The sequence below is a fragment of the Pleurodeles waltl genome, chromosome 3_1, assembly GCF_031143425.1.
Source record: "Pleurodeles waltl isolate 20211129_DDA chromosome 3_1, aPleWal1.hap1.20221129, whole genome shotgun sequence".
Taxonomy (NCBI): domain Eukaryota; kingdom Metazoa; phylum Chordata; class Amphibia; order Caudata; family Salamandridae; genus Pleurodeles; species Pleurodeles waltl.
In genome coordinates this window covers 408,962,178-408,986,034 of record NC_090440.1, presented here as the reverse complement: position 1 = coordinate 408,986,034, position 23,857 = coordinate 408,962,178, and the positions used below count along the sequence as shown (strand labels likewise).

The 23,857-nt window shown below is 44.8% G+C and overlaps 1 protein-coding gene across 1 annotated transcript in view; it reads right to left on the bottom strand.

The window, feature by feature from the left end:
* FURIN (furin, paired basic amino acid cleaving enzyme) overlaps window positions 1-23,857 on the bottom strand; it is a 292,604-nt gene that overhangs the window by 29,504 nt on the left and 239,243 nt on the right. Inside the window, exons 10-12 of the mRNA XM_069222641.1 lie at window positions 19,332-19,432; window positions 18,431-18,534; window positions 15,749-15,866 (exon numbers count right to left, since the gene is read on the bottom strand). Of these exons, the coding sequence (XP_069078742.1) occupies window positions 15,749-15,866; window positions 18,431-18,534; window positions 19,332-19,432 (323 nt within the window). The remainder of the gene's footprint in view (window positions 1-15,748; window positions 15,867-18,430; window positions 18,535-19,331; window positions 19,433-23,857) is intronic.

Below are 23,857 nucleotides of genomic sequence, written 5' to 3'. Positions count from 1 at the left end.
CATCAGAGGAAGCACAGCCGGGCAATTGTTGCAGTTGCTGGAAGGAGCCAGAGAAACAATCTTGCAGGGCGAAGTCGTTGCTGGAGCTGGAGATTGTAGGTTCCTATGAAGTCCAGTTGCGGTTCCAGTGGCCAGAAGTCCAACTAAACGTTGCAGAGGAGTCCTGCTGGAATCTTGCACATTGAATCTGAGGACCCACCGAAGAGGGAAATCCTAAATAGCCCAGAAAGGGGGATTGGTCACCTAGCAGGGTGACCACCTAGGAGGGGGCTGTGACGTCACCTGCCTGACCTGGCCACTCAGATGCTCACAGAGGCCTCTGCCCACCTTGGGTTCTAGATGGCAGAATCAAGTGGCCACCTGGAGGAGCTCCAGACACCACCCCTGGGGTGGTGATGGACAGGGGAGTGGTTACGCCCATTTCCATTGTACAGTTTGGCACCAGAGTAGGGGCTGAGGTCCCTGAACTGGTAAAGACTGGTTTATGCAAGGAGGGCACCAAATATGCAATCCAGAGCATACCGGTAGCTTGGCGAGGCTACCCCTTCCAAGCCTTGTAACACCTATTTCCAAAGGGAGGGGGTGTTGCCTCCCTCTTCCAAAGGAAATCCTTTGTTCTGCCTTCCTGGGCATGAGCTGCTCAAGCAGCAGAAGGAGGGCAGAAATCTGTCTGAGGGGTGGCAGCAGCATGGGCTGCCCGGAAAATCCTAGAAAGCGGATAGGAGCAATGCTGGGGATCCTCTAAGGAGCCCCCAAAGTGCATGGAATCATACAATCAATACTAACAATAGGATTGGCGTATGAATCTGACATGTTTGTTACCAAACATACCCAGGTTTCGCAGTTGCCATTATGGAGCTGGTGGTGACCTATGTCCAGTACACGCGTAAAATGGCTTCCCCGCGCTCACAAGGTCCAGGAAAATGGAGCTGAGTTTGTGGGGGCAACTCTGCTCCTGCAGAGGTACCCTCTCACACAGGTACTTGCACCCTGCCCTCTGGGGCTAGGAGGGCCTGCCATAGGAGTGACTTACAGTGACTTGGTGCAGTGCCTGAAGTGAAAGGGTGCAAGCACCTTTTCACGCAGGCTACAATGACAGGCCTGCAGACATTTTACATGGGCTCCTATGGGTGGCATAATGCATGCTGCAGCCCATGGGGCACCCCTGATCTCCCAATGCCCTGGGTACCATATACTAGGGAATTATAAGGGGCACCAGTATGCCAAATGTGGGGTGTGTGTGGTCCAAGCAACCAAATGTAATGGGAGAGAGCACTGGGGTCCTGGTTAGCAGGATCCCAGTGAACACAGTCAAAACATAAAGACAACAGGCAAAAAGTGGGGTAACCATGCCAAAAAGAGGGTACTTTCCTGCATCGGACAAAAGCAGTAACTCACTGACCTATTCACATTATATACACTTTGTGATCTGCATGTAGACGTTCTTTGTAGCAGGCATAGTAACCCTGTACGTTATGATGAGTCAAAACTCCGACTAGACAAAACTTCAATCTCTCTCCAGGAACACCATTAATCACCGGAATTATCTTGAGATTTTTATTGTTGCCTGAAACTGTTGGTGGCAAGGAACACCCAGCAGGTGCTTTTAAAGTCACAATATACTTGCAAACACAGCACCCCCATCCTAAGTCAGCACCCAGTGCAGCGGCACCAGTTGCATCGCCCTAGAGCTGGCCCTGCTGCCTTACCTAGCCCTGTCCATCTCTCAGGCCATCTGGTTCTTCCTGGGACCCGTGCTGTGTGCTAGTCTCTCCGCTGTCTATCCAGCAGTGCCAGGCTCTGTACCACCACAGCCTGTGAAGTCCTGTAAAGCCTGTGACCTGCTACAGTGCCGGCTTTGTAAATCTCATTTCCTGCCAATGGCCTGTGGATGCAGACAGCCCTTGCCCTTCAGAGCAGGCTTTCACAAATACCAGGAAGGCTGAGGGAGAGACAGGGGACCGAAATGTTGGGGGGGGGGGCAGGATGTCAACATAGGGGACAATAATTAGCACTGGGGCAGGCAAGCTGGAGACAGAGGAGAGAAGAGAGTGAGAGAGAGGCGGCAGAAAGGGGGGCCCTAACAAACATTGTCGCACAGGGTGCCACTAGCGCGCTAAAGCCTGCCCTGCTCATATCTCACGGTAACTCAACAATACTGTTTTCAGAAAGGAGATACTCTGCAACACAGCACTGTATTTAAAAAGAAAGGGAGTTACTTGGCAATACTTTATTTAATTACCCAAACCTCCTTATCTTCAGAAGTCTTGCTGCTGTCTTCAGGGTTGGATCTTCAAGGGACACGAAGGGTTGGCGCAGGAGGGCTGGGATGCAGACAGCAATCAACAAAGGGCCTCTCGTCTCCCTTTGTTCTCAGAAGTGCAGACTGCAGGCGGCTGTGGGGCAAGGTGAGAAGTAATCCCTTGTGTGCTGCAGCACAACAAAAGGGAGGAGGGCGAGTGTCCTGGAGGCAGGTCTCAGGTCAAGTGCAGGGCCATTATAGGTAGCGCTTTCATGCGCTAATGGCCCTGCGAAATACAGGAGAAGGGAAAATTCTTCTGTCCCCTCGTCCCCCCCACCCTTGTCCCCCGTGTCCCCCCCACTCCAAAATCTGGGGGGGACATATCCCCCGCGTCCCCCACACTTCCTACGCCCATGAACCTGCTGCGTGGGCTCGGCGAGCCGCTGATTGGACGAGAGGGTGTGAATGAGAGCTATGCACGTCGGGAGGGGGAACCGAGCTCGCTTACTTTGGAAATGGACGCAGTTACCGACAAAGTTGCGTAAATAAAATAGACTGACACATCCTGGGACACGCACATGGGACATGTGTGCTAATAAAATGTAATGTACAAAGAACATCTTCCATCAGAACTGAGAAGGGATGAGAATAATGCTCAAGCTGTCACAAACAAGCATCAATTCGATTATGAAATTAGAAGTGACGGAGCCCACAGAATTCAAACCGCATTTCACGGTGCTTCAGTACTCCTCAGGAGCGAGTTTGCATACCACAAGTCATACCAAGATCCCAAGACAAACTGCTGAGCCTCAGCCCTACAAAAGCCTCATTGAATCCTTGCTGCAGGGCGGCTGGGAAGTCAAAGGGAAGTCTGTTTCTATGCCCTCCAACCATTTCCACATCCTCTGAAAGAACTTCTGTCCTATGCGAGGAGAGTGTGTCCACAGTACAGGTCCCGTGGAGACTGCACACTCGCAGTGGCTGGAGGGATTCACGCCGACGGATAGGCTTCTATGATGAGGCGAACTACTGGAGGTAATGAGGCCGCTCTCCTGGGAGCACCCCTTCGTCTATCAATACCACAGAGTCCCCTCCTCATCCTCCTGTTTAGTACACATGGCATCTTCTGCATCCTCCACGTGCAGCCCTTACTCCTGTGGGTCCTCTCCTGCTCCTGCCAGTGCTACACCTCGAGTAAGCTGTGTCTCACATGGAGTATGCCTTCTCCTACCTCGAGTACTCACCATCCTTCACCTTTTCCTGCCTTCTTCATAAATTCCCTTTAATACTACTTCTCAAGCATGCCCTATTTCACAAATCTCCCTCCTACCATTAGACTCTCCCCACCAGTTCATAAATACCCCCAGTAATCATCCTCAAATATCAGCTTAATGAACGCCTCCAACTGACCTTTGATTCCTTGCCTACTCATCAAGTACTACCCTGCCCTAAAGAGTACTCCCGTCAACTAGATTACAACACTACCAATCAAGTTCTCCCTTTTTCTTGAGTACCCTACTCCCACCTTCTTGGGTGCTTTTCACCTCTTAGTACCCCCTCAAACACAACTATCTACTGTAGTCATTCTCTCCTTCTGAAGCTTCACTCTCATTCACCACAACGTGCTTCTCCTACCTATAGTTTTCATTCTCTCATGACAACTTTTACTCATTTACTACTCTGCACTACTCACAAAGCCATTTACGTGTGCACATTTAGTATACACGTGCAAGTCGTTTGATGTACGAGTGCAAACAATTCACAAAACATGAAATGACACGCAAATACATCTACTGAGTCATAGTACACACTTGAGTATGGTTTAATACATGATGGAGTAAATCACCTCTACTGGAGAGTGGGTGTTCCCTGTTGGGAATGCCCAGGAAAAGTTTATTAACACTCACAAACATGAGTGCGTGCATATACACAAACTTGACTTTTGCATTGTAGTAATAAATGTGCGAATGCACGTTTATTAATAAAGTCACTCTAAATAACATGAGTTAATATATTTACGCCATAGCAGAGAAATTAAATGCAGCGCAACAATTCATGTCAGAGGGACTGTCCTAATAAAACACACATTCACACATGTATTACTACAATGCGAAGATCAAGCTCCACTTTATTATTACAGTACAGCAAAATAAAATGGTTACTTACCAGTAGGAGTAGTTTTGCAGTTTGAAGAGTTTTCTGTATTTGCATGCTATGCGTTTATTCTGCCACCTAGTGGTTAGATCAGGAATAATGTCTTGTCTGGGATTACCCCCCCCCCCCCCCCCCACCCTTTTTGGGCGTCGTCTACCTCCATTTGTTAAGTCCATGCCCTGTGTGATGACAGACACGTGCCTTGGAAGTTCCAGTGAGGGGTCGACATTTTCAGATGCTTTTTTATCCCCCTTTAGCAACTTTGGTAGGTGGAAACCTCCTTATTGAAGTGGTGTTCACCTTGCTTGTTTGATCCCCCACATTTCCGGTGAGGCGGGTAGTTCAGATGTGAATCCAGAAAACTTTTCAACCTGCAAAACTACTCCTACTGCTAAGTAACCATTTTGTTTTGCAGCATGAATCCTTTTCTGAATTCACATGCTGTGCATTGATTACATAACTGTATTGGTCACCTTGGGAAGAACAGATTGAAATGTGGTGGAGTCAGCAAGCAGATTATGTAGTACTCTCAGACCCACCTGTGCTTCCTTGTTTATCAGGATGTCGCCACAATAGTGTTTTGTGAAGGAGTGTGGGTGACCTTGTCTGAGCCATGCAGAGGTTTGCCAGGTGAGCCAGTATTGCACCCTTTTTTTTCCTTGTTGTGTTTGCCCTAGGCCTTGTAGGCAAAGTTTTCCCTGCTATTGTGTAGCATGTTTGGATTGTCTTTACTATCCACAAAGCAATGGTCTGTGTTGTTACTGGTGTGTCTTTGCTTGTCTTGGCAAAGGAGACAAAGAATTGTTTCCCCTTTCTCATTGTCTCTGGTAGGTAGTGCATGAGGGCTCTCATGTCCAAGATGTGTAGCGCCCTTTCGGCCTGGTTTTGAGTTCTTGGAAGAAGGAAGGTAGTTGGATGCTCTGGTTGACTTGGAATTGTGCTACTACCTTTGGTAGAAACTGTGGATTTGTCCTTAGTACCACCTTCCCCTTGTGATTTCTGTGCTATGGTTCTAGGATGGTGAGTGCTTCTAGCTCACTCACCCTGCGAAGCGACGTGATTGGTACTAGAAAGGCAGCATTGAGGGTTATAAACCTTACTCCTGCCCTATGCATGGGTTTAAACAGTTCTGTCATCAGCTGCGTGAGTACTATGTTAAAGTTCCAAATTGGCATTGGTGCTGATCTCAGTGGTACCACAGTCTTTGATCATTCAAGAAATCTTTCCAAGGGTAGCGTGAAAAAACTGTTAGTCATTGTTTCTCTGATGTATGCAACTATGACGGCCAAGTGGATCTACAGTGGCGATGAGATCAGGCAGTTGTCCAATAAGTGGGTGAGGTATGTTAGTACTGTGATGTGCTCTAGCCTAATTTTTTTGTGGCCCCTGCACAAACGGATGTATCTGATCCACTCGGGTGTCTAGCACTATAGTGTGCTCGATCTTCTTGCCTCTCTAAAAGGGGGGTGGGGGCAGTTGGAGGTGTCCAGATTCTAAGTATATAAGAGCAATGTTGCTAGATTCAGTGAGGCTGGCTCCAGATGGCATATCCTCCTGTTTTCCATAGTTATCAGGTCCTGCAATCCTCCTCTAGGTATGATGTGTCCTGTGGATGTCTCCAGTAGGTCCGAGTATGACGTCTGTGTGGCCCACTGTGGGGTGATGAGTGTGAGTGACATCCTTGAATGTTTGAATTTGTCCAATACTCTTGGGATCAGAGGGAATTGCTGGAACGGAGTATGCAAAGCTCCCGGACCAGTTTATCGACAGGCCATTCTCTTTGGACTGGTGGTGTGGAGATCTGGGCGCAAAGTCTTGGCATTTTGTGTTCTCTGGGCTTGCAAACAGGTCTGTCCTTGGAGTGCTCCACTGTCTGAACATGTCATCTAGCACCTCTTTTTACATGTGCACTGGGTATCTGTGAGCTATCTGAGTTCAGTGTTGCCCCCAGGAATACTTTATCCTGCTCTGGGTGCAGAGATGATTTCTAGAGGTTCAAGGTGAATCACAGCTGTTGCAGTGTGGAGATGACTATCTGTATGTCTTTGTGGCACCTTTGTTTTGAGCATTATTTTACTAGCCTGTCATCCAGGTAAGGGAAGATGTGTACACCCAGTCGTCTTAGGTGGGCGGATACTACCACTAGGTATTTTGTGAACATACTCTGCGCAAATTTTATTCTGAAGAGTAATAAACTGAACTAATAGTGTACCTTGGCTAAAACAAATCTGAGGTACCATTTGAGTCTTTGGTTCATTGGTACGTGCAGGTAGGCATCCTTTAGGTCGATGAAGGCCATGTAATCTCACCTCTGTGTTAGATTACCTCTTATAGTGTTGTCATCTTGAAGTGTGTTTGTATGAACTTGTTTAGATATCTGAGGTCTAGTATTAGTCTCTCACTGGGTCTTGTTTGGGTACAAGAAGTATGCAGAGTAGAATCCTCTTCCAGTATCCACTGGGGAGACTCTTTCTAAGTTTTTTTTTATTACTTTCTGTCGCAGTTGTAGGAGCTCTAATTCCCTCAATGGTCTTCTATTTGGGGGAATGGGCAGCAGTGTCTTGAGTTCTATGGAGTAGCTGTACTTTATTATATTTGGTATCAAGTTGTCTGAGGTGATTGACCTCCAATACAGGCAGTATCCTCCTACTCTCCTCTCCTACTGGTTTTATTTGGTGGGGTTGTGGACACAGAGTTACTTGTGTGCTTGCCTGCTTCCTTTTCTATTTTTATTCATACCAGACCCATCCTTTGCTTTCCTTTTTTGGTTGATGTGGGTGCATTGTTTCTCTTCCTGGCTGTTGCTACAGTTCTGAAAGCCGCATTCACATTTCCCTTGATGTACTGAGGGTATTGTGTGGAGGGTTTCTACTTCTGCACTCAAGGAGTCACGGCTCATGGTGTGAATGGCTCTCCAACTGCCTCCTTACCTTGGTCCAGGATACTGGGGAGCATAGGCAGATATAGCTTTGCCTTCTGTGATGGCATGAGTGCTGAGGAGTAAACAGGATTCCTCCCTCTCTTCCTTGAGCTGGGCTCCATATGTGTCTGCAGCTCTCTTCATGAGTCCATTGTACATGGCCAAGTCCTCAGATGGTGAGGGGTTCGAGGTGTAGCTGTTGACACCCTCTTTGGTGATTTGCTGTCTAGATCCTGCCACATGTTATCAAGCTGTGAGCAATGAGGACTCATCTTTACTGTAGTGAAAGAATTCCTCCTGCTTCTCCTCAGGTGACTCCAGCGTCAAGGGTGTCTAAATGTCCAATTGGTCATCTCCCATCTTGCTAAGCATCCCAGAATTTTGGAGGGATGCCGAACTACTGTGAGGAGTCAAACTTGGTCTTCCTTTGCAGGAAAGCTGCCATTTTAGCTTTGAGTCAGCATTTCTTCTGCTCGACTTCTTGTTCGATCTACGGGTTGAGGAAGCCTTCCTAAATTGGCAGGTCTTTGGACTTCTGCTCCCTGTCCTTAGCCCCTTCTCTTGTGCCTGTAGGCGTTGGGGTGGTGAGAAGGTTTGCTTCCATCTGTGTTCTTTAGTCAGGACCCATGCAGCTCTTTGTGCCTGTGCTGACCTTCAGATGTTGAGTGCTTTGACATAGCCTTTGAGGAGTTAGAGTCTGAGCCTTTTGATGCCGTGGTTACCTTTTGCCCCTTCCTCTCAGCAGCTCTTTCCGCTCTCCTCCGATCTCGATCCTTTCGACGTCTGAGGTTTTCTCACCTTCTGACACTCTGCCAGTTCGGCGACTCAAACATTGTTCTCCCCTTCCTCACTTGGAAGGCCTAAATCCTTAAGGGACTCATGTTCTCTGGACATCGGCCATGGCGTCGTGCACCAAATGTTGTTTGAGTCTCAACTTCATTGTCTTCTGGTTGAATTCTGTGCAGGCCTCACAGTCTTCATCATATGTCATGTCTCTATCAATCTATCCTCCATTCCCACTCTGACTCATCCCAAATCCATTCTACTACTTTCATCTCCTAAATAACTCTGCCTAAGTTCTTCCCTCTGCTTCCACATCTAACTCACCAAACCTCACTTTACTACCATGACCCTACTAAATTCACCCTCATTTATCTCACCCTGCTACTATGATCTCCCGAACCCCATCCACAGACTCTTCCCTCCTGCATCCTCCTTTACTAATCCCAAGCCTAAATCCTATTACCTTATACTCCCAATTAACACTTCTGGATTCTTTCCTCCTCCACCCCTCCATTACTCCAGTCAATCTAACTAACAAACTCATATCCGCGGCTCAAATTAACTCATAATACTAAAACTGTACTCATATTTCCCAATACTAATTCATCACTAATTCTTATTGGGTTCCGGAGTAGCTGCTACTCACCGAAAGCACTTCGACACCTTGTCAGGGGTAGTAAGCGCTATATAAATACTATTACAATACAATACAATGGTGGAATAGATGCACAGCATGTGAAAAACTCTTTTACTGCCTCGGAGATTGCATGTAAAAATAACTTTAAACAGTGAAACAACTCTTAATAGACAGCATATGTCTTCAGTGTGATGTTATCGTGCTGCAAAAATGTAACCTCCTGCATCGTTCTTTTAGTTATATAACTTTTGTTAAAACAAATACACACAAAAAATCCCATGGCATAAATCGTATATAAAGATTTAGAAAGAATAATATACCATTTGTTACCATTGATGAGTGAGGGGAACAGCATCATGGCTCATTCAAGGCTTCATCTTTGTAAGTCATATCTCCTTTACACACTGAACAATGCTAATAAATACCATCTTACATTCTGTGCATCCACACACACACATTATATATATATATATATATATATACACACACACACACACACACACACACACACATTCATATATGGCAGTGGTTGCAAAGCTTGTATTCACAGAAAAGGTATTACTGTGAATTATAAACCATAATTCACAGTGCCAAATTCATTTGTAGTATATTTAGCTTCTATAAACAGATGGAGTTAAACACAGCATTTTGTCTTTCTTTCAGTGCTAGTCAAAAATGCTTTCACAATTACAATGCTGCTCTTAGAAAATTAATGAGACCACTGGCAAGCTCCGCCTTGTGGGCACAGCTTTCATGCAAGCATCTATCAATAAATTCCCCCATCCTGCAAGTGTGAAAAGTAAATATTGCAAACACAGAGTCCTGTCAGCAAACAGTTACATTGTCCCACAATGCATTTTATTCAACATATGCTACAGTGTCAATGTACTAAAAAACAAAAAGCAAATTTTACTATGCATAGCGCCTATGAACAAAATGCATGTTGTAGTATGTACTACACTTCTACTACTAACATACCTCACAATTCTATTCACAAGTGTGGAGGTCTCTGGCTCTGCTGTTCCTAACTTTAATGTGCAGAGATGTCAGCACCCACTGATATATGTTTTAGTAAGTGTGGAAGGGCCAGGAGGAGGAGAGTAGATGGACATTGAGCAACACCTACCACTGAAAAGCAGGGGGTTTGGGAAGAGAAAGGAATGGTTAAGTACGGGCCAGAGAAGGGTTTAGTGATGAACACGCACCCACCCACAAAAGAGTAAACCCATTGCTATTCATAAACTGCACTTCTTTAGTGACTACAGGCAAACATGACCCAAAACAGTCCTAAGTGTGCTCCAGTTCAGAGCTGGAATAAGTGAACCACCACCTAGTGCCACATACAGGTACCAAAACACCCTCCCTTAGAAAATGGTCAAGGTAGAGACTTAATATAATAGGACATACTGTCAAAATAAGTACATTTAAACTTTCCAAAAATATATATAAATGTATGTTAATGTTAAACAATTAAAATATAAATATTGCATTAAACATCTGAATAACCTATTTTCAACTTAAAAATAAATGTAACAAAAACAAATTCAATTTGAATTAATTCTATACATAACTTTTTGTAATGTGGAATACTTAAACATCTTACTTTAAGTGGGTGATTTTTTTTTTAAATAAACCTCTAAAAAAAAAAAAAAAAAAAAAACACTAATTTGATTTTGCTTTAATATTCTTTAATTGTCAATTTAAAATGTAGTGCTGTAGCATTCTTTACAAAATATTCTACATAAAAAATACATAAAACTAAATTTACATTAACATTCAACTTACAAATAATTGAAATATTTTGAAACATTAATAACTTCTACTAATTTGAAATGGCAAGACCTTGGCCCCAACTGCGGACTTGTCTGCCAAGTGTGCGGAAGGTCGAATGAGGTTGTAAAGTTACTACTCGTAGTAACATTGTGGTAACGTATGACATTTTCAGGGGATGGGAACATTGTAGGTCTACACTTTTTATTAATGAAATAGTTACTTAACTGTAGGAGTAGTTTTGCAGCTTGTGGAGTTTTCTGGATTCACATGCTGTGCATTATCCCGCCATCTACTAGTTGGGTCTGGAATGGTCTTTTTTTTTTTTGTCTGTGGGTGTCGCTGACCACCACCTGGTGGTATGTCCAACCCCTCTGTGACATCAGACGGCGCCCCAGATGTTCCTGGGTGTAGTCGCCATCTTCAGATTTTGTTTTCTTTTTTTTTTGGTATACTTCCCCTTGTTCTCTTCTTTCCCACCTAGTTCCATTATCTCCCATTTCAGGGGAAGTGGGTGGCTCAATGTAAATCCAGAAAACTCTTCAAGCTGCAGAACTACTCCTACTGGTAAGTAACCATTTCATTTTGCAGAATGAATCCTTTTCCAAAGTCACATGCTGTGCATTAGATTATGTAGTGATATTCTTCCCCATGGGTTGGTTGAAATGAAATGTTGAAGTGTTAGCAAACAAGTGTTGTAGTACCTTTTGTCTAACCTTTGCCTTTTTGTTCATCTGAATGTCCACACAATAATGTTTTGCAAAGGTGTGTGGTGATGCCCAGATTGCTGCTGCGCAGATTGCGTCTATGGGTGTGTTTGCTAGGAACGCTACGGTTGCTCCCTTCTTTCTTTTTGAGTGGGCTCTTGGGCGTGTGGGCAGCATTAATCCGGCCCTAGAATAACAAGTCTGTATTGTTTTCACAAGCCATCTTAAGATTGTTCCTTTAGTTACTGGGGAAATCTTGGTTGCTCTGGCCTCAAGGCTAGGAACATATGTTTCAACGCATCTGTGTTGTTCCACTATCCTCATATCACCAGGTTGCCTGTGGGTGCTCCCCAACATTTGTGGGATGCATCTGTTGTGATGGTCACTGTTGGAATTGGTGACTTGAATGGTCTCCCTAAGGTTGCAGCCTTTGATTTCCACCAGTGTATTTCCCTTTGTATTTTTGCTGTGACAACCACTAGATCCTCCCAACTTCTGGTGACTTGTGATCATTTGTTGCAGATCCATAGCTCAAAGGGGTGCATGTGCAGTCTTGCATACATTATAAGTAGTTTGCATGATGCCATCAAGCCCAATGGTTTTATGGCAAGCCTCACTGTCTGAGACCAACCCCTCTGGTAGAGGCGAGTCTGCTCTGTGATTGTCTTTGTTCTCCTTGGTACTGGGTATGCCCATACTGTCCTTGAGTTTAAGGTTGATCCCAGGAACACCTTTAGCCATTTTGGTTGCGGTGATTACTTTTTGTGGTTTATTGTAAAGCCCAGTCATTGCAGTGTGGAGATCAGTGTTTGAATATCCATTGGGCATTTTTGTTTTGATTGTGCTTTTATTAGCCAATCGTCCAAGTATGGGCAGACATGGATACCTTGTCTTTTTAGGTGTGCTGCTACCACTGCAAGGCACTTTGTGAAGACTCTTGGGGCCGACATTATGCCGAATGGTAGCACTCTGAACTGGTAATGTACCTTGTCTAATACAAAATTAAGGTATTTCTTGTGTTTTGGTTTTGTAGGTAGGCGTCCTGTAGGGCCACAGTGGCCATATAATCTCCTTTCCTTAGGAGTGGCATTACTCCCAGGAGAGTTTCCATCGTAAGTGTTGTGTACGAATGAACTTGTTTATGCATCTTAGTGCTAGGGTTGGTCTCGGGGTTTAATCTTGTTCTGCAACCAGGAAATAAGGTGAATAGTTTCCTTTGTTTGCTTCCTTTGGTGGTACTTTCTACGGCTATCTTTTGTAAAAGTACTTTGACTTCCTTTCTAAGCTGAAAGATCTCTTGACCTCGAACGTACTTGGTTTGGGATGAATTTGTGGTGGCTCTTTGATTAGTACTATGCAGTACCCGTGCCCTATTATGTTCAAAACCCAGTTGTCTGAGATGTTTTTCTCCCATTCCTGGGGGTAATTTCCTATTCTGCATCCTACTGCTGTTTCATGGTGGCATGTGTTGTTGCTGGACAAGTCACCTGCCTGTTGTTCCTCCCACTCTTGGAGTCTGGCTTCTTCCCCTTCCTCGTCCACGAAAGGGCTGTCTATAGCAGAGTGTTGCCTCTGCTGGTAGGGTGTTTGTTGTGTGGCGTGGTGTGAGCTGCTCTGTGCCTGTTGTTGCCTCACTGTGAATGGTGCTCGTTTAGAGCCTTCGGGATGCTGTTCCTCCTCTTCTGAAGGAACTTCTGAATTGTAGTGCCACCTGATGGATTTTGCTGTCTCGTTATCTTTGAGTTGCTGCACGGACTCATCCACTGCCTATCCAAACAGGGTGCCTAAAGGGAACGGTATGTTAATTAGAGTGGCTTGTACCACTGGCTTGAACTAGGCATGTCTCCTTAGAGTGGTGCCTGTACACATCTGCCTGCGTCCGCTGCATCCAAGGTGGATTTCAGGCAGACATTAGCAATGTTTTTCCCCTCTTGCATCACTGCCTTGGCACTTTTCTTGTACTCCTCCGGGAGGTGTTGCATAAGGGACTTCATCTCATCCTATTGCTGGTAGGATAGTTGTCCACAACTTCTTCTGGGAACCCGGCATAGAGATTGTGCCACGATTCTTCCTCCAAGACTGTGCTCTCTTTGGCCTTCTTGAGAACTCTTCCTGCTCCTCTTCGTGAGGTTCTGGTATTGCTGGGGCCTCCAAGGCAGGCTGGTTGTCCTTGGTCTCAGTGGACATTGAAGGCTTGGCCCGAATCCGAAATTCCTTTATGGAGTCAAACTCCTTCTTCCTTTGCAGGAGTGGAGCCATTTTGGCCTGGAGCCTTTTCTCTTCTGTATTTTGACCTCTAGGTCTTTTTTGGCATCGCGTCGGCAAAGGTATTTTTGGTGTCGACTAGCGTACCGTCTCTGGAGCCTTGGTCTTCTCTCTCACTCCCTCTCGAGCAGATGAAGTCATCATACATTTCTACTGTCTCTTAACTCAATTAGTATCCCTCAGTCGGAACCAGTGTGGCTCCTTGGGATTCAGCTGACCTTCGGTCCCGGAGTGTTTCGACTCTGAGGCTGCCTTGGTGGACTTCTTGTCCAAGGGATTTGGGTCAGAGCCTTTCAGCAGTTTTGTTACTTTGGCTTTTTGTTTTCGGCATCGTTCTCTGTCCTTTTTGCCACTTGTCTCTTCTTGGCATCAACCTCATAGATCTTAACATCCCACTCACCTCCATGGGATGTCTCTTTTTCTTTGATGTTCTCCTTGACATCGCTGGACAGGCCGAGGTCCTTCAGCGAAACATGCGTCTTCCGATTGGTGACCATGGGGGTGAAGTGTTCAGGCCTCTGTCTTTGGTATACCTTTAGTGTTTTTTCGGCATGAACGCGGCGCAGGCCTCGCAGTCCTCATCTTGGTGGTCTTTCGGGAGACAGAGATTGCAGACCCTGTGGCGGTGTCTCTGGGAAAAACTTGTGGTGGCAGTTGGGCAGAATTTAAAGGGGGTGTTTTCCATGACCCCTACACCTGCCTTCGTTTTCAGACCACGTGGCTGGTTCCACCAGGATCCCCCGTCGGGTGGAAGAGAGAAGGGTCTACTTCTTTCTCAGTCATTTCTCTCGCTGCCTTCGGTGAATCGGTTGCTTTTCTTCTGAAAACTTGATTTAAAAAAAAAAAAAAAAAAAATTTCCGAGCCCCTCCGTTGCTTCCAGACTCCAGAGACAATGGTAGAAAAAAAAGAATCTGAAGATGGGGACTATGCACACAAACATCCAGGGTGCTGATGTCACAGAGGGGCTGGACATACCACAAAATGGTGGTAGACAACGCCCACAGGGGGGTAAAAAAAAAAAAAAAAAGTAGAAGAGACTATTCTGGACTTAACCACTCGATGGCGGAATAATGCACTGCATGTGAATCCAGAAAAGGATTCATGCTGCAAGACTATACTTGTAAATGGAGAATAGCTAAAGGTAGTAAAGTTACTCAAAAGTGTCAGAATAAACTTACATGTGCATATTTAGGTTTGAGAATAGCCACCCATGTTTTTAATTTCCGTACGATTAATTTAAAATTTGACTTATAGTAATCCACATTGTTCAATAAAACAAATTTTAAATATTAGCACATTTTCCCCAATAAAAACACATTTTTTTAAAACATTGATAAACATATCTGCTGTCTCAGGCAAACAAATGTAAAATGGATGACATTACAAAGTACTACAATCAATTAATAAATCATGTATTATTGAAAATAAATGATCAATATGTAAAATATCTCAATATTGCCATCTTGGAGTTGAGGTGACATTTATAAACCTCCTAGCATATATATATATATATATATATATATATATATATATATATATATTATTTTATTTTTTTCACAAAAGTGATATTTAGCCATACTTCTTTAATGAGAGTAAAATAAGGCAGGTTAAGTGCAACAACGTGCAATGCTAATCAGAACCACCTGACGAAGGCGTAAGCTGAATTGCATTGTGGGACCTGATTTTTTGACTTTTTGCTTTAACAGTGAACTGCCATATGATGTTACTCTCATTAAAGAAGTATGGCTAAATATCACCTCTGGGAGTGCAGAGCAATTTTGTGAAAGTTTAATTTGGGTGTTTGGTCTACATCCAGCGCGAGCACCAGCAGTTTGAGTGCTCCTTGTACAAAAGCCAGCTTAGTTTGAAATTTTATATATATTATACACATATATATATATACACACATATATATATATATATATATATATATATATACACATACATACACACATATATATATATATATATATATACACACACACACACACACACACACCATACAACACCCCGCCTCCCCCCCCCCCCCAATAAAGAGACCACTATTGAGCATACAATTATACACAGATGGGCAGAAAGCAATTTCTTCCCAATCTATCTGTTTACACGTCTTACCCAGACCCCTCCCGACAAAACCAACTGCAAAAATTTTTTATCTGCATGTAGGTCTGGGGAAGTTGTCTCTGTAGCAAGCTGTTTAACCCCTTTTGCCCAAACATACATGCAGCCTTGCATGACAGCAAAAATATTCAATGAGACAGTTACTTACTTTGATTCAGAAAGCATGTCAATGACGCATTTCCTCTGTGGCCCCACAGTAGTCCAGTTCTTGGCAAGAGACACCATGGCACCAGCATCGAGCAGGCCATAACCATACGAGTGGCTCACTGTGAACATACAAACACCTATAGTCTATCGAGCGGCCAACAGTTAAATAAAACTCATTTTAGTAAGGAAACAATCAGAAAATAAACGTTCTTACAATTTCTGAAACATCATTAATTATAAGAACTACATTTAAAAAGGTGGACTACGTTAAATAAAAAGGTTGCAGAACAGTAGTATTTTTTTAGGTCTACCGTGAACAGGAAAGAAAAAAACAAGAAACCTAAATGAAGGAAAGAAGAAAACGTCAATAGAAGTTGTTTGTCAAAAGGTATATAAAAAATAAAGGGGGTGGGAGCCTAGGGTGGGCGGATGTGGTAAAGGAGCAGAGACCACAACAACAACAAACAAAAAAAGAGAAGAAAAGAAAAAGATTGGGCAAGACAGGCCCCGTGTGGAAGAAAGGGGCTAATAGGTTATAAAACTTTAGGAGAGTATGAGGGAGAATTTAGGAGGGAGCCGCCAGAAAACGGGAAAAGAAAACACTGCAAATGGAGGGAGAAAGGAAAATGTTTCGAGGACATAGAAGCAGAAAAAGGTGGGAAGTGGGGGATGCGACACTCCTCCCCGCCCTCAAAAGGAAAATAAAAAGGTTAAAACAACGAAGTACAACCTGGAGAAAAACATTTTACACCAACAAGCTATTTCACCAGGTTGGTTTCATCAACATGCTGAAAGTCACTAAGTGAAAAAAATTGTCAAGAAAGCTCCGACCAAAGAGTCGTCAAAACAAGTTTCTCCAGATAGGATACTCGTTGGAAACAGTCGAAAGACCATTCTAAAGCCACACAGATCGTGTAAATGTAACCGTGCACGCGACCACAGTCAACACTGCGGGGCTGCACTCTGTGACCTGTTGACTTAATCTCTGGCTGTGCAGTTCTCGAGGTTCCTTCATACTGTGACCTATGACCCCTGCATTCCTCAAGGACAACTAAATTGAGTCATTTGGGAGCCGAACCACATGTTAACATAACCACGTGCAACGTACTACGAACTGACTGAATCCTACAGTCGGAAACGGCTCCTGAGTCACATCCACCTTTGGTGAGTGGCACAACACACAGCACTACATGTTGGTATGTGCCTAGGTCGAACTTCGCATGCTCCACGAGACACACCAATATTACAGGGTGGAATGCAACACTACACACGGCTGTGGCGGATATCAGGATTTCCGTTTGAGATTTTGCTCCATGCATAATTTCAAGATTTACAGCTGGTCGATTCTGTCCTGCTGAGGTACCTACTTATTTCGGGTAAGAAAACTCAGAGCTCATTGGATAAATTTCTGACCTCGCGGTTGTTCTGAAGGTTGTGGTAGGGGCCGGCTCAGCTTTCTATTCTTCAGAGGTTAATAAGAGTACCTCGTTCGGCAGGCTCAGCGATCCATATAAAATACGTTCTATAAAGCACTTTGAGGAAAAGGCATTTAAGATAACATACTTATCAGGCTGCAGATTCCACACAGGTCCGTGGTGGATCAGACCTGACCTGGCTCAACGTGAGCAAGGTCAGAGGCAGTGGCTTCGCAATGTCATTCGTGTCACTTGGTGCGCAGGCCACGTGTTACGGAGGCTCAGGGAATGGTTCCGTGCCAAGCAGATGGGAAGAGCACACAGCCTATGAGCAGCGGGCGAAGCAGGCACACACTGCATCATATGCAAAGCCAACCTAAGAATACAATGGACCATTCTTTTGACTCTATGGTCGATTGAGATCTACACCTATAGGTATGTATGTGACTGGACTGGTGACGCAGGGTCCAGAGGATACTGCGTACTACCTTTGGATTTGCTTATGAAGCAAAATGCTTGGATAGCTTTATATAGATAAGCAATATTTGTTGCTTCGCCGTTATTGTGCCTTATTTAATAAGTTCATCTTTCCATTTGCTCAATTTACCTTAGAGAACAGCTAAGTTCCACTTTCATTTTTAGCCCTGGGACGCACTTAAAAGAATGGCATTATACATACTGACCATTTACACAGACCATACTGTATGTAAGCGCTTAGTATCACTTCTACTATTATCAAGCTCAATGACTCATTTTGTTAAAAATCATAATGACATTAAACAGTCAAGTGAGTCTTCACCAGCAGAGATCGGTCACTATGACCTCTGAGTTCCACAAGTATCGAAGTATGGACATTCAACCTACTGCGTTACTATACTGGGCATTTGCACATACTGGAAATTTGCGTTTTAAGAATATAAAGTTACACAAAGTGACATTACGCTGGTGCATGGAGGAGACAACTCTTATGTCTGATCCAACATCGAATTATGGAAGGGAGGGACTTTGTAGGGCAACTTAAAAGACGATTGGATACACCGGTCATCAAGCTCTGAATGAAGAGCTGGATGTTGTGCCTCATCATAGGCTCATGACTGTAGAACACAGGTTCGCTGCACAGAACCAAGGAAGCATGGATCAACATCAGTGGCCACCTGAGACCAGTGTACCAGGTTCAATGTAACAAGTTTCTTCTATAGATCTGTATATAGGTTCTGGGTGGTGGCAACCTGACATTTCATGGTCACACTTTCCGGTGTCAGTCTTACCTTTGCGGCCAACTCCATTGGTGATCCAGTCATTGGCATTCAGGTGAATTGGTTTAGATGTCTGGACCACCAGATGCTGCATATCCCTCCAGGTAAGGTTCTTGCTGTAGAGGAAAATAATGTATAAGGGACAAATTGACGAAGCACGAGCAGCCAAATTCCACTGTTCTGTGCCTCTTTTCACTTCCTCCACCAGAGGCCAGATCATAAAGATACTCTGTCACATGTGCACTCAAGTTCCTGAAACGTACTGGTAACTTTTTACATAAATTGCTTACATATAACCTGTTTCTATAGTTTTTATGCAATTAGAAAGGATAGCATGAAGTGCTGCAACAAGACCCTACTGTCCGCTTATAGCAGTCTGTGTAGACCTCCTTCAGCCTCCTGTATTATAGACTCTGCTCATATCCCTTAATTATATTTACAACTTTTCCTTCCTCTAATTATAGAGAAGTGGCAAAACTAAACGCTGACCAAACCAAACTAGAGTAAGAACGTTTGATTTTGGAGTTTCTTTTTCTCAGTGGGTGTAAAACTGATTATCTGAATCCTAAAGTTATCCCGAGCTCCTCTATAGTGTAGGTTCCCAAAATAACGTGTCATTACTAGTTAGTGATCCCAACTCAACTCCAACCTATCAGTCCGACTGGTACAACACTAAGCGACACTGTGTATACATGGTTAATTTTATATATTTACACAGGTATTTTGACAGTGTGGACCATGTCAACAGACTAAAGTGACCAACAATAAAGAAAATGGTAAACATTGTGTGCAGGATTTAAACCTGACAATAAGTTGGAAAGAAGCTCATAACCGACAGGAAGAGGCGTGCTTGGACCGCCTACTTTCCAATGTCCAGGGCAAACCAGGAGCGTCTCCTGCATTAAGTACTCACTTTGCCTCAAGAGCCAGCGCGATGATTCCAGCGGCCAGTGGTGCGGAAGCAGAGGTTCCCGTATGGGAATCTGTGCATTTCTGTCTCAGGTCTGTCGTGACCTAGAATACAAAAGAAAGTTGTCTGTTACAGAACAGCAACAAGCAAAAAAAATACAGTGCGAAAAACAATAGTAACAAAATATGGTCCTGGAAACACGTTTTAGAAAAATCAGAAGATTATGCATTTTTTAAATCAAGGATAATAGATCCTGTTGGATCAGGATGGTGTTATTGGAGCAAGGTACTGGCTCCATCAGAGCTACGGGGCCATCCTGGTGGCAGAGAAGGAGCTACAAAAATAGTTTTTCCTACTTTAATGAGTCAAACACTACAGTACTGTTGGAAAACGCCACAAAAATGGAGGATCAGATCAAACTGGTACGATTCATGGGCATCGATTACCTCCGCAGAAAACGTCAGAAACGTTGGTGTGAAATTAAACTGTTACCTAAACCTCATGTCTCAGGAAAACAAAAAAGGGACAATCACAAGTTATACTATAATAGAGGGCTATCAATTTCTCAGCCAAATTCCCTTTTCTGTGCTGTACCACACGGCTATTACTGCACACATACCAGTTTTCGGACCAGTTCCCGGATGGGGAATAACACGTATGTGAAAGTACTGCATGTGTCCCTGCAGCTTTCCCCAGTTACCGGGTCCTTTGCTGGCTATAAATTACATTTCCTTTTTGCAGGTGGTACTGTACCCAGGTTTTACTGCGCCCAGTAATCCCAAGTGCGGTAGAACCCAGAAACTTGCAATCTCATTTCAGCTGAGAAAGGTTTTTTGGCTAGAACAGGGTTAACGGTTCACTGGTGATCAGTTCTGAACAATGGCCACAAAACAACTACTTGATAAACAACAAGTGCAGGAAAAGCAGCAAAAACGCAACTAAACTCAAAGAAACTAGTCCATCAAGCCAATACTGAAATCATTCCACTGGTCCCAAACAGAAGACTGGTCATAGTAAAGGGACCGGAGGGTCTGTGGGCCAAAAAAATGCTATGCACAAATACTGACCCCACACTGCACCCGTGCCAGAACGCCAAGCAAAAGGGATAATGTCTCGGAGTCAAGGGCACGCAGGAAATGAAGACTTGGATCCAATCAACAGAGCTCAAAAAATGATGCGCGGTTTAATGAGGTAACAGTAGAAGACCACCAATCAGATAAACCGACCGTTGACACCTATAACTAACATAAAAACAGTGACTTAACCGAAACATCGCAAAATCTACCATGACCTAAACTGTGCATATTTTACGCACCATCTAAAAGCCCAATATCTTAAGTGCTCTTACACTGCAGTAACAAGTGCCGTTGAGGATATATACACATACATATATATATATATATTTTTTTTTTAAACATGGGAAACTGTTCAGAAGGGCCAAGATATTCCCCGCAATAACACCTCTAGTGCAGTTCTGCAGGCCCAAGGACAGAGCACAGCTAGAAGGATGTAGGTGGGTTTACTGTGATATAGACCCTGTTCCATCAAAAGCACACGGAACCAAAGAAAACCAATGTCCCCACAAAGTTCAAGAAGAACAAGGCATTTTATAAGTAATTGCATCATACATGCACCTCAAATCCCATCTTTTTAAACAGAAATGTTCTAAGATTTGAAATGTGGAGTCCTCTTGAACATCTGCGCCTCATACACGATTTACCACCCTATGAATATTTCACTTCATTTTTCGGATGACGATTGCGCTGCAAAAATATCTGTGAGACATAAAAAAATGAATGAACAAATTGACTGCCCTGGCATGCAGACAAAGCAGCCTCGAGCCAGACAGCGACACCGGGAAGAGAAAGATGAACAAGTACCCAGCTGTTCAGGCTCCTTAGCTCGTCCACCATCACAGAGGCCTGCTTCTGCGGGACAAATGCCCTTGAAAAGCGCATTCTGCGATGATTCACGGGCTACGAGGCCTTTGTGGGACTGCTGTAGAATAGCTTCCTTTTTGAAAGACCTGGGAGAGCTCTCCACAAGAAAGGAAAGCTTTGGCTATTCGACAAGAACCAGTTCCTGGGCTATTACTGCACTTCTAGCTACTGTTGTATAAAATAATTAAAATTATATATTTTATACGCCAACTTGTCAACCTAGCTATTCCTTGACAAGGCATGCTGCTCAACGGAACTGCAAACAGCTAATCAAATATTACATGCCAATATTTGGACTGGTGCTACAAAGCAAGGTACATTATCATGCAAGTGATGACCGGATGAACCTCAATCTTGCACAGCAAACAGCAGGATATCAGGACCTTTTAATTTCTCAACGTTCAGAACTATATTTCATAACTTACCCGAGGTCAACACATTTATTGAAAGAGGGCAAGCCAAACAGCTGACAGACCTAATGTGATTTGCCAGGAGGAAGTTAAAAATTATGGGTTAGCTGCAAATACAGGATCACTAGGTGCTAAGATCGTGCCTTACCATGGACTCTTTCATGTAGAGTGCACTATCACCTGGGAAGGGATCCGGGTGCGGAGGTGCGTGCCTAACCACACCTACGGTCTAGTGCTACTACTCGAAAAGCCAGGTCTTCAGCTTCTTGCAGAATTAAAGAGGGGAGGAGGACACTTAAGTGCAGCTGCAGGTCGTTGGATGCGGATCTGGTTTTCCATATGCATGGAATGTGTGCAAGTAGTATTCTGGATGAGTGGAAATGTCTGGAAGGTTTGTGAAAGCAGATGCAACTGTTGAGGTATGCTCAGCCAGTGTTATGTATTGCCTTGAAAGTGTGGGTCAGGAGGTTGAAAATTGTGCTAGTTTGTGAGCTGGGAGCCAGTGGAGCTCCTTCAGGTGTGGTGCGATTTGAGTGCGGTGAGGGAGGTTGAGGGTGATTCTGGCTGCCGGGTTCTGAATGGTCTGCAACCTTCTGGTGAGTGTTTGCGGACCCTGGCATATAGGGAGGTCCTGTAGTCCAGCCTGCTTGTGATCTTGGCGTACGCAACCATTTTCCAGGTGCTGATGGGAGCCATTTGAAAATCTTTCTCAGCATAGTCAGGGTATGGAAGCATTATGCGGTGATGGCATTTACTTCGGAGATCATGTTGAGTTTGCTGTGGAGGATGACCCCAAGGTTCTTGGCGTGGGTGTGTGTCGGTCCTAGCTCTCTTGGCTATCAAGTGGAATCCCACGGAGATGTGCTCTACAGTTTTGGTCTTGTTCAGTTTTAGGCAGTTGGGTGCTCATTCCGACTTCGGCGGTCTTCTGGTGAGACCGCCGAAGTTGCAGATGCCAGAGGACCGCCATATTCTGAGTACTTAAGGACTTTCACCTCAATCTGGGCAGAAATCCTCCAGTATTCATCTTGTCGGTCGGCGGTGCAGAGGTGGGCCGACTGCCGGCCCCACCCCGCCCGCCAAAAAGAATCTGCCAGCCGTATTACGGCCTGGCAGTGTCCTGATGGCAGTGCGGGGCCAGCGGTGGGAGAGCCGGGTTCCGTCCCCCTCAGGGAGGAGCACCTCGTTGGACGAGGTAAGTGTCCCCCCCCCCAAGGGGAGGGGTGCAGGGTGTGTGAATGGGAGTGTGTGTGGGTATACGTGTAATGCATAGGGGGTGGGAAGGGTTTGTGTGTGTGTGCATTTGGGGGTTTCAGTATGGGGATTGGGGGGGTCACAACTGGGAGTGGGGGAGGAGAGGAGGAGAGTCATCTACCAGCAACAGGAATGCAAATTCCTGTTGACGGTAGCCTTTCCGCCAGGGATTTTGCTGCAGTGCTCCTGCCACGGAATCCCTTGCGAAACGGGGACTCGGAATACCGCTGGCGGTATTGGGTGGTCCACCGGGTCGGAGATGCTAGTCTACGGCCCAGCGGGTCCCGCTGCCCTGCCGGTAGCAACGGAATATGGCGGTTTGGCACAGGCCAGGCCAAACCGCCACACTCGTTATTTGGCAGTCTGCACCGCCACCCTGGCAGCGGTCAAAAGACCGCTGCCAGGGTGGCAGTTCAGTTTCCACCGAAGTCAGAATGAGCACCTTGGTCTTCATCCAGTGAGCAATTTTAGAAATTGAACTGGATCTGAGTATTGTGGAGAGAGTGAGAGAGCGGGAGGGAGAAAGGGAGAGAGAGAGAATATGAGAATGAGTTGCATGTCACTGGTGAAGGAGAAGATGTTGATGTAGTGAGTGGATGATGCTGGTTAGCGGGATCATGTATGCAGCAGGCTCAGGGAGGATTCTTGCAGAACTCAGCAGAAAAGGTCGAGGGCATCTGAGCTGTATGGTGCCAGCCTGGCTGGGTCCTTCCAATCAGGAAGGAGCAGATCCATCAGAGTTCGTGTCCTTGGATTCTGATGTCATGTTGGCACTTAATGAGGATAGGGTGGGAGACTGTCAAATGCTGCAGAGGGGTCCAGGAGGAGTGTCTCCTTCATTCAGGCAAATGTAATTTGTGGTGCAGATAAGGGCAGTTTATGTGCTGTGGTTGTGTCTAAAACTACACTGGTTCTGAGGAGCTGG